Source organism: Aptenodytes patagonicus, chromosome 17, assembly GCF_965638725.1.
Source record: "Aptenodytes patagonicus chromosome 17, bAptPat1.pri.cur, whole genome shotgun sequence".
In the NCBI taxonomy this organism is placed as follows: domain Eukaryota; kingdom Metazoa; phylum Chordata; class Aves; order Sphenisciformes; family Spheniscidae; genus Aptenodytes; species Aptenodytes patagonicus.
In genome coordinates, this window is record NC_134965.1 from 6790967 (window position 1) to 6801375 (window position 10409).

At 53.8% G+C, this 10409-nt stretch overlaps 1 protein-coding gene across 1 annotated transcript; it reads right to left on the reverse strand.

The window, feature by feature from the left end:
* Positions 1 to 917: 917 nt before the first annotated feature.
* On the reverse strand, positions 918 to 9794 carry LOC143168403 (argininosuccinate lyase-like). The gene is made up of 18 exons (XM_076354812.1): positions 9747 to 9794; positions 9547 to 9609; positions 8090 to 8284; positions 7039 to 7122; positions 6654 to 6710; positions 5985 to 6082; positions 5251 to 5328; positions 4728 to 4805; positions 4531 to 4583; positions 4100 to 4162; positions 3791 to 3905; positions 3018 to 3102; positions 2795 to 2854; positions 2433 to 2516; positions 2148 to 2228; positions 1948 to 2052; positions 1667 to 1773; positions 918 to 1159 (listed from the first exon to the last, which is right to left on the reverse strand). Exons 2-18 carry the CDS (start codon positions 9556 to 9558, stop codon positions 1009 to 1011), a joined length of 1506 nt encoding a protein of 501 aa, XP_076210927.1. The 5' UTR covers positions 9559 to 9609; positions 9747 to 9794; the 3' UTR covers positions 918 to 1008.
* Positions 9795 to 10409: the final 615 nt, after the last annotated feature.

The window sequence follows — 10409 nt, forward strand, 5'->3', positions numbered from 1 at the left end:
GGCGCGGCTGAGGGAACTGGGGTTGTTTAGCCTGCAGAAAAGGAGGCTGAGGGGAGACCCCATCGCTCTCTACAACTACCTGAAAGGAGATTGTAGCAAAGCGGCTGCTGGTCTCTTCTCCCAAGTAACAAGCGATAGGACGAGAGGAAATGGCCTCAAGTTGCGCCAGGGGAGGTTTAGATTGGATGTGAGGAAAAATTTCTTTACTGAAAGAGTGGTGAAACATTGGAACAGGCTGCCCAGGGAAGTGGTGGAGTCCCCATCCCTGGAGGTATTTAAAAGATGAGTAGATGAGGCACTTAGGGACATGGTTTAGTGGACATGGTGGTGTTGGGTCGACGGTTGGACTCGATGATCTTAGAGGTCTGTTCCAACCTCAATGATTCAATGATTCTATGATTCTAAGAGACCAGCACCCGCTTCGCCACAGCCTCCTGTCAGGTAGTTGTAGAGAGCGATAAGGTCTCCCCTCAGCCTCCTTTCCTCCAGGCTAAACAACCCCAGTTGCCTCAGCCGCTGCTCAAAAGACTTGTGCTCTAGAGCCTTCACCGGCTCCGTTGCCCTTCTTTGGCTACGCTCCAGCACCTCAATGTCTTTCTTGCAGAGAGGGCCCCAAAACTGAACACAGTATTCGAGGTGCGGTGTGACCGGTGCCGAGCACAAAGGGACGATCACTTCCCTCGTCCACCACCCTCCCCTCCAAGAGACACGTTTTCAGGTCTCTTGTTGTAGACAGACACTCCTGCCGCTCTCTACCTACCAGCCCCCGAGGGCTTGAACACCCCATAACCCAGCTCCACTGCCAGGGAGGGGAGATCCCCCGTTCTTTCACACCAGTGAACATTTCCCCAAGCCTCACGAGGGCTGAGGAAGCCCAGCTCAATCTTGCCCCTAAGAAGAAAGACGCAAGACAGGAGTTTCAGTGAACTACAATGCACCCCAGCGTTTATTAACTCCAGATTAGTGTGACAGGCACAACGCTGCATCCACGGGATATCTCCCCACACTCTAAGCTTGCTCCTTCAGCTTCTTCAGCAGCTCCCTCAGCTGCTCGATCTGGGCAGTCACGCTGCTCTTGGCGGTACCGCCCATGGCCCTGTACTGCTCCACGCTGTTGGCGACGTTGAAGACCTGGGAGACGTCGCTGCCAAACAGGGGGCTGGGGAGGCAAAGAGAAGAGGTGTCAGTGGAGAGCGCTGGGTGCTGTTTGCTGGCTTTACATGCTCACTGCCTGCAGAGACGGGGAGGGAGTGTAGACGGAGCCTTTTTCCACGGGGAAAGACCGCCTGCAGCCCTGCTTCTGCACTTCTGGTGCCTGGCAGTAGCTGCTTGTGGCAGACCAAAGAGTCAGCTCCGAGGGGAGAGCGAGGAAGTTTGGAGCCAAACTCTTCTGGAGGGCTGGTGCCGCCAGGTCAGGGCATGAGTTTCTTCCAGTCCCTCCCAAGAGCTGCTGCCCATGCCCCGCTGGAGCTGAATGGTAGCGATGTTGTCGCCCTTCAGTTATTTCAGGCCCAGCAGTAGCAGCACTGATATTCAGGCCAGGAGGACTCTGGGGAGCTGTGCGGCCCAGGCATTTTGGGGAAGGGCACCGTAAGGAGGCCCATACGAAGGGAGGCCGATACCTGCCTGTTGAGGGGAGTCACGGCAAGAGAATAGTGACACAAACCTGATGGTCTTCAGGTCATCCGGGCTGAGGTTATTGATGGGTATGCCTTTAGACTCGGCGAGGTGGACGGCCTTCCTAGAGGCAATGTGGGCTTGTCTGAATGGCATCTGCAGTGAGAAGCAGAGGCCACAGTCAGTGACCAGGCAACTGGGGTGCAGCCTCAAAGGAAAAAATGGATGTGCTGTCTTTTTTGGCTGTCTGGTGTTCACCTAGGGCAATGCCATCTGAGTCTGGGTTTTCTGGGGTGTGAAGAGGGGAGGCGATAGGAGGTAAAACTCCACCTGTAAATTACTACCAAGTCCACCCGGCAGCAGTTCCACTACTTGGGATACATGTAAAGAATGGGTTTCCAGCTTTCGTGTTTGTTGACCCAGACTGATCATCACCTGGGGACAGAACAGAAGGCCTCATCTCAGGCCCTCGCTGAGCAGTATTCTGCATCCAAAGAAACCACAGCTCCAAGTCTCCCTCGGGTACTTACTCCTTTACGAACCAAGTAGAGAGCCAGATCAGACGACAGGATCTCAGGGCTCAGAGCCTTCTCCATGTTCTCCTTGTTGATCTGCAGAAGAATGGTCAGAGGGAGACATTAGCATCAGCTCCTCCTCGGGGACACGTGAGCGGACATTGGGGGGCCATAATGAGCAGTATGGGTGAGGCACTGAAGAGTGCCTCCATCTTAGGACGAGTCTAGAGCTCTTTTACCGGTGTTACTCTCAGAATGTGCGCCCCAACCATGTTCGATAGTGAGAGGCTGAAGCCTTACCTGGAGGGTAGAAATCACTCCAGTGGCAACCTGGAGCACAGCATTCAGGGTGTCGATGACATCAAAGACGGCCTCCTTGTCCTCCTGCGTTAGAACGGGCATGGAAATTGCTGTAAGTCAACCTGATGCAGCCCAAAAGCCCAACAGCCTGAGCAGCCCAGCCAGCAGAGCAGGCACGTCATGCCAGGGGCTCCTGCTAGGGGCCGGGGTGTCAACTGCAGCATGCCGTGCCTCGGCCCCCTTCTCAGCATCCTGCACGCAAGCAGGGTCTGTGCTGGGAAACGCAGTGGCAAGACTGCTCAAGAGTAGAAGCCAGCTGCGTCTGCTCAGAGAGGTGGTGTGAGGACTAACATCTGTTTTACCTGCAGATCCTTGTTGTAGGTGCTTGGAAGTCCTTTGAGAACCATGACAACAGCAGCCAACTGCAGAGAGAAAGAGGTGAGGCAGTTAGTTCTGGGAAGAGAAGCACATTGCCCCAGCAGGGGCTCAGGGCACATTTCTTTACGCAGAGGCAAGAAGAAAGGAGATTCTTCAGCCCTGGTATGAGCAGTTTCCCCGTCCCGCTTCTTTCTTTAGCAGGCTCACCCGTCCGAACACACGACCAGCTTTGCTGCGGATGAGTTCCAGACTATCGGGGTTCTTCTTCTGAGGCATCAGGCTGCTGCCAGTGCTGAAAGAAAGGTGTGTGGAGTGTAACGGTGAGCAAGACCCCAGTCCATGCAGACACAGGCTAAGACAGGTCATGCAGCGTACTGACCCAGCCCTCCAAAAGCGACACATAGGTCCCCCTTCCCCGGACACCTTTCTAGGGTGTTGGAAAGCAATGAGCTGAGTGTGCTGAGTTTCTCGTGTTTCCCACAGCAAAGCCTTTGGTTTTGCAGTCTTGTCTGGAGCTACCACGCAGTCCCACCCCTCAAAGAGGAAGCAAAAAGGAGGCTTCCCCCCAAGCCTCTCCATAGGTGGTATCAGCAGGCCAGCCTAAGCGTTGCTGTGACCTCAGAGAGGGAGGGCTGTGGTTGTGCCGCCCTGAGAGACAAGGAGTGTGTTAGGATCGCAGACCCGGCTAGCCAAGGAAGGGCTTTGGCAGGCATTCCCAGCAGAGGGGGAAGTTCTCTCTGCCAGCAGTTGCTGGGGAGGAGTGTCTGCTGAAGGCAGACTTGGTTGAGGTACCAGAATGAGAAAAAAGTGGTCGTTACTGAGGAATGTTCACCCTAAGGCTGCCTTTCTGCCAGCCTTTTAATGCCGTGTCAGCCTTGTGCAGCAGGGAGACCCCAACCACTGTCTCATTCTCTCAGGTGAGGGTAGCTGAGCAGCAGAGACTGAGGGAAGGGCTCTCTGCCCAGAGACCAGAAACCTACCAGTAGGTGTCAGAGAGGGTTAGAAAGCCAAACTCGCTGGTACTGTAGAGGATGAGATCTTCAGCCATCTTGCTCAGGTGGATCATCAGCAGGGTGGCAACAGAGAGGAATTCCACTGCAGGGAAGGCAGGAAATTGGGAGGTGAAAAAGGTGCTTTTTTGCTTGACAACCCAGGGAGCCCTGACTGGAGCTTTGGAGTTACTTCCTAGTGAGGGATTTTGGTCCCCTTGTTAAAGGAGGTTAGCTGGGAAGGTCTCAGAAGCCTGCTTCTAAAATAGCGGTGGGAAGATGTGATTGGGTTGTGCTTACCCACAAAGTCTCTCTCGCTGACGGCATCCATGCTGTTCAGGCTGATGGAAGCAAAGTCCAGCTCTGTAAGGAAAGTGATGGACAGAGGAGGTCAGGCTTGGCATGGCTGGAGCTTGGATGCAGCAGGTTGCCCCAGCATGCAGGTGACTGTGAGCCCTTGAGTAGTCCCAGGAACACAAACATGCTTAAGTGTGACACTGACTGGGGTCTTTGTTATTAGCCCCAGGCAGCCAGCGTGCAGCAGAGGTGGCTCTTCCTGCTCCGACCTCACAGGCGTTGCCTGTCTCATTGCAGTAAAAAGCCTTACGAAAGAAAGGCTTTGGCTCCGGGACAGTGCATTGCAGTGCCATTGGGAGCCATGTATCAGTGCTTCCCTCCCTCCTAGATACTACAGGTAGTCCTGTGCAACTCAGTCGTAGGGAGACATTTACCACTACGCAGAAGCTCTCTATCAATTTCCAGTGGGTTGCCAGCCAGAGCACCGCTGCCAGGGAAGAAAGAAACAGAAGTCATGCAAGATACCCTGCATATCGCAACCAAAACTGAGCTCTAGGAAGCGGGGAAGGCGCCTCTGAAGACTTCGCTGGGCCTTGCTTTGCTCTGCCATTACATGAACAGTAGGCCTTACCTTCCCAAAGGCAAGACGTTCATCCTCTTCTTCATCTCTCCCAGGCGCTCAGAATCACGGGTCAGAGCAACAGCATGGCTAGGAAAGGACATGAGAGATGAAGCACGTGAAGCCAGAAAATGTCACTTTCCTTCCCAAGCAGTATGCTGCCACGCCTGGAGCCTGGGATCCCCGCTCAAACAGAAGAGGCTTGAAATGGAGCCTAGGCACTAAGGGCCTTTGAAGTGGAGCAGCTAGCGGCCGTACAAGATTCTCCATGTTACCCCATTAGCTGAGGTGTAACTGTGGCCAAAGGATGGAGCATACAGGGAGCTGGCCTCCGCTGCCCACTCAGTGCTTGGGTCCCCGGTTGGTCAGAGCCACGCAGCAACACGGGGAGCTCCTGTTCCAGTTTGCAAGGTTAGCTCTGGTTTGTCACCGCCCCGGGCTGCCCCCTCAGAGGATGATGCACTTCTAGGCTCCAGCTGAGCAGGGCCCCGCGGGTGGAGGCGGCTTCCTCCCGCCAAGTGTGCAAGGTGTTTACCTGAGCAAGAACTGGCTCCATCTGACGGGCTGAGCTTTCTGCAGGTGGGTGTAGCCAGGGAGGATAACATCAATTTCCCTGCGTGTGAAAGGAGAGAAAGAGGTGAGCAGCAGCTGTCAGGAGAGAAGGCAGTGGCAGGTACACTCCAGGGTTTCCTGGCAAGGTCACGAAGAGAACATCTTTAACCTGTGTTGTGCTGAATTTGATCCACGTCTTCCTCTCCCTGTCACCTGCTACCTAAGCACACTGGGTTTAGATCTCCCGGTCTTCCAGTGTGGTGTGTCTGCCCTAGGCCTCCCTGGGAAATTGCCTGGGACAGCAATCCCTCTGTGGCAGGCAAAGATTCCCCAGTCCACCACTCGTTTGTGAGTGTGGTTTGTGAGGAGGAGAGTTAGGCAGGAGTTAACGGAGCTGAGCTTTTCTCCTACGTAGCAACTTGAAGCATGTTAAAGTTCCCCACTCCTTCAGATGGATTTGGCACCTTCTGAAGTCTTGTGCGGACCTCCCGCCTCAGTTCCTTTGCCAGGGTACACTGGGGGAAGAGGAAGGTCTCTGTGAGGTGACCTGTGGAGAAGGAGGGGCTGTTGTCTTTCCCTGTGCTATCACACACTGCCTGTCTGTAACTTCCTCCGCAGAAGACCCTGCTGCTGCCCTGATTGGTGTCAGTCAAAGAGCAAGCCTAGAAGTCTCCTGCCCCTGCAAGGCCAAGGCCGTGGATATGGAATAGGACTTACTTGGCAGCGCGTTCCACCAGGGTCTTAATGAGCTGCAGGAGGTGAGTGGAGATGACAGAGAGGGAATTCTTCATTAACAGCTTCAAGTCAGTCACAACCTGGGCGAGACCAGCCACAGTCAGACAAAGCAGAACGTGACATACTTAGTGACCAAATCCTGTCCAGCAGAGAGCCGTAGCAGAGTTATCCCCTCCTTGTTCTGTGTGATGGGAAGGGACACCTTCCTCTTACCAGGTGTGTCCCTGGTCACTGATTTGTGAAAGCCGCTGTATCTTGCTTTCCATGAACAGGATCAAAGCCCGTTCTTTTCGGTGGACTTTTTGGGTATGGTCACCTTTGGATCAGAAAATCCCCCACTGACGCAAGTCGGTCATCAGTAGAAGGACTGATCCTGAAAGATGCATGGCACCCAGCCAGTAAAGTCACGGTTTCTGTAGGCTTTCAAAGAGATGTCAGTGGACGTTTGCGGCCTTATACCACCAGGAAGCAATCCTGCAGAGCCCATTCCCCTGCGCGGATGAGTCACTGCGGCGTCACTAGTTTAAAGCCCTAGGGAGTACATGCTGGAGAGCGTCAGGGCACGTGAAAGATGGCATAAAGAAATTTGATTAAGGAACTGAGGAGGGGGAGGAATACGGAAGGAGGAAAACCAGCCAGTTCTGTGCATACCTGATCGTTCCTGCTCCTTCCAGTGTGCAGCTTTCCAGCTATGTCTCCAATCAGCTCCTGAGGACGAGAGGAGGATTTCTGTCAGCGCCTCTGTATTCTAAGGAGGAGACTCCGCACGAGCAGACCTCCTCCCTGCCTGGACGGGACTCGGCTCTAGGATCCTGTGAGTAGCCGTGGGATCCCTTCTGGGGAAGGGCAAGTTTGGGTTCTACGTTTGTACAGCGCCTCTTCCACAAAAGGGGTCTGGGAGACACGTGGTTGTGCCATAAGGCCCGGAGTGCCACAAGGTCCGGAGGAGTTTCACAGTGGGACAGAGGCGCATGCACTTAACGTCAATCAGATCTAGCTACAGAGGAGCGGGAACAAGCGGTTAGAGGACTCGAACCTTTAGTCTGCGTTCGTTGGCAGTGTGGATATCCTCATCGCTTTGTTTCACCACAAAGGCTCCTTTAGACCATTCCTCGGAGATCTACAAACATCAGCAGAAACACCAGTCAGCCACTACTGTTACCCTGCTGCGCGTGGGGGCTGTAATTGTCCCCAGCGAATGCCAGCTTCTGCCGTCCCAATGGAAATCAAAGTGTTAAGTCTCACGCGAGCTCTGGCATTCCTGTTCTTTCAGGCCAAGGCTGGCTGCTTGCTATATCCAGATATTCTATACTGCACTTGGTGGGATTCATGTCTCTCCCCGTGATGATTCTGCAGTGTTATGGCTATAGGAGGATTTAAGCATTGCAACGAGAAAGTGAGCTGAAATGTCAGTGATTGCTTTAGCATTGTCCACAAAGATTTTCCTATACAAAGATTGTATAGACTCACCATTGTCCACGGTGGGTGAGCAACAACAATGGAGATTTTAAAAAAGCGCTTAGCTGCGGACTTCTCTTCACCGCTATACAATGCTATGCATTGCTTCCTACTAACTCAGTCAGCCAGACTCAAAAGGATCCCAAGTGCCAGCAGAAAAAGAATATTCCTATTTCATACTGAAACAATTCCTCGTGAATGTTCAGTCTGAAGAGGACGTGCGGGCAGGTCACACTGAGCACACCTCACCGGGGCACCGGGGCTGCCATAACGAGCATTGACAGTGTGCACATCAGGGCTTCAGGCTGTCAGTGGGGGCTTGTCAGCTGGTTCACATCCTACTGTTGGGCTTTGGTGCCTTTAGCGGGATGCAATTTGAGCATCAGTCGCCTGCCCAGAATGCCTCCAGGTGTACCGAGTCCAATACACATGGGCCTGTCACGTCCATGATTTAGGACAGCATTCCCTTTCACAAAGCACTTCAGCACACGCCTAGCTCTAAGGACTAGGACACGAGGACATTTGAAGATGCTTTTTAGAACAGCAGATCAGGGGGGCTACTACAGATGCTGTCAGATAAGAAGCCATTCGTTCCAGCACGCGTGCCAGTTTGTGAAGGAAATAAATACCTTTTCCAGGCCACTCAGGATCTTCTCCAGCTCAGGTTTAGATAGGATCCCAGCCTTCTCCAAGGCTTTGGCATAAGCCATGCTGCCCCGGATATCAACTTCAGACAGCCTCTGATCATAGGTAATGGAAGCACTGAACATCTCCATGACTGGATCTGTGGTTCCACCGAGTCTTCCTCCCAACATTTTATCCCCCTGCAAGTAATGAATTTAAGAGGCACCTTCAAAAGACTTACTGATATATCTCCTAAAAATCAGTTAATGTCTGTCCCATTCCTTATCCATGTAAAACTGAGGACATACTCAGGAATGTTTTTTCAGTGTTGTACCATTGAGCAGTAAGGCCCCTGGATTTCGGGACCTTTGGCAAGTAGTTGAAGAGGTGGAGAACGTGTCACTGTCACTAGCACTTAGCCCTTGAGGTGTCAGGTCTGGCTCAGGAATCCTCCAACATACTTTACTCCTGCAGGACTCTGGAGGGAGTGTGTCCTGTCCTTGAAAACGAATATTAGGGCACATGGTGCAAGACCAGCATGGATCTCTCTTTTAAGGCAGCTGCTGATCGCTGACGTTTTGATAGTCTCTTGGCAGGGAAGGAAAGTAAGGGAGTCAGGGATATAGTTAAAAGCTAACATCTACTGTTGAAATCGTGATTTTAAAAAACCGACTCTTTTAGGGAGACTATAAGAAAATATTTGGTTGGTAAAGAGCTGCGGGCCAGTACAAGCCACATCCTCTAAAACACTCCTGTAACTATGAAGTGTTTGCCGTTACCGTTTGAAGCATCTCCAGAGTCCATGATGTGCTTGCAAGCTTTGGCATAAGATTAGCATAAAACTGGTTAAGGTGCAGACTCCAGAAAGGGAGATCTGGGTACCTTTCAGTATTATAAGTGTCCAGGGGAAAAAGAAAAGGAAAGAAAAACCCCCACGACCCCAAACCACCCCCCAAAGGTCCCCGAAGCAGCGGGGTGCCGGGCTGTCGGGCCGCCCTCCGAGCTACCATGGACAGCGGGCGGCTGCCGGGGCCGGGGCCGGGGCCCGCCGTCCGGCGGGGCTGGGCCCGGTGACCCCGGGGCGGGGGGGGGCGGAATCGGAGTTGAAAAAGCAAAGTTTTGCAGCTCCTCGCTGGGAAACCAGTCCCCTGGGGTGAATGGCAGAGGGGATGGGGTGTGAAAGGCCAGAGCTGGGAACCAAGCGCTTGGATGGGGAAGAGGTTTCTAAGTATATCTTCACTACCGTGGGTTTTCACTAGAATCAGAGGTGGGTTGTCAGAAATAGTGCAGTAAATGTGTTTGCGGTCCCCTTCTCCATTTAAAACCCGGGAAAACAAATCAAGGAGAGAACCACCCGAACAAGCATGGCAGGTTGCAGTGCTGGGGTTATCATGCAGCTGAGTTCGCGTTTGCCAGAGCACCCCCGAGACTACTTCGCTGAAGAAGCAGAGTTCGCCCTCACCTCGGCTGCCATTTCGGACGACGTTTTGCTGGTTTGTGCAGCGATCCCGGCAACTGGTGCAACCTGTGGAACAGCGAGGCGAGGCGAGGCTCAGCTCTGCCCCCGGTGCCGGTGCCGGTGCCGGTGCCGGTGCCGGTGCCGGTGCCGGTGCCGGTGCCGGTGCCGGACGGGGTCCCCGCTGCCCGCCCGGCCCCGCTCACCTGCTCCGCAGCACAGCCCCGGCTGCTCGCTCGCTGCTCCCCGGCCCCGCCGCCCCGCTTTTACACGCCTCGGAGCGGGGCTGGCGGCTCGTCCCGCCCCGGCGGGGCGGGGTGTCCCCGGGGCCGGCCCCGCTCCGGTCCCACCCCTCAGCCCCCTTCGCCCTTCCCATCCATCTCCTGCTTCAGGCCCCTGCTCGACCAGCGCATGCTTAGCAAGTCAGGGAGAGAAGTTTCTTTGGAGGCAGGGTTGCTGCAAGGAGGGGGGTTGGGAGACATGGTCTCACGTTGCTTGTTAGTGAAGTTACTGGTGTAGCTTTAGACCGTGCTCCTGCAGTGCCAGAGGGTCTTGTGTGTGGACAGGTTAGCTCCTTTTCTGGGAATATCCTTGTACTGAAGGAGTCACGTCACTCTGTGTCATACCCCTCTAATGAGTAGTCTTTGATATGAATGTAATTGATATGATGGCTGGATCATCGTTGCTCTGTCCCCATTGCCACCCCAGCAAACACAGAAGAATAAAATAGATGGGAGCTAGTTGCTCTTTCCCATTTCTGTGTGGATGAGACTCTTCACCCCACTTATAAGGATGCTGCAGCTCCAGTTTTGGGGCTTCCCTGCTGTTGCCAGTTGCATGGGGTCACTCTTGCCAAGAGGCTCCTGCAA

What these genes read in the sequence shown, in the direction of transcription:
- LOC143168403 (XM_076354812.1), bottom strand. An exon ending in AACGTCTTGCCTTTGGGAAG is followed by an intron (nt 4,584 to 4,727) that starts GTAAGGCCTACT and finishes CTTCCCTGGCAG; the next exon opens with CGGTGCTCTGGCTGGCAACC. An exon ending in TAGAGAGCTTCTGCGTAGTG is followed by an intron (nt 4,163 to 4,530) that starts GTAAATGTCTCC and finishes CTTTCCTTACAG; the next exon opens with AGCTGGACTTTGCTTCCATC.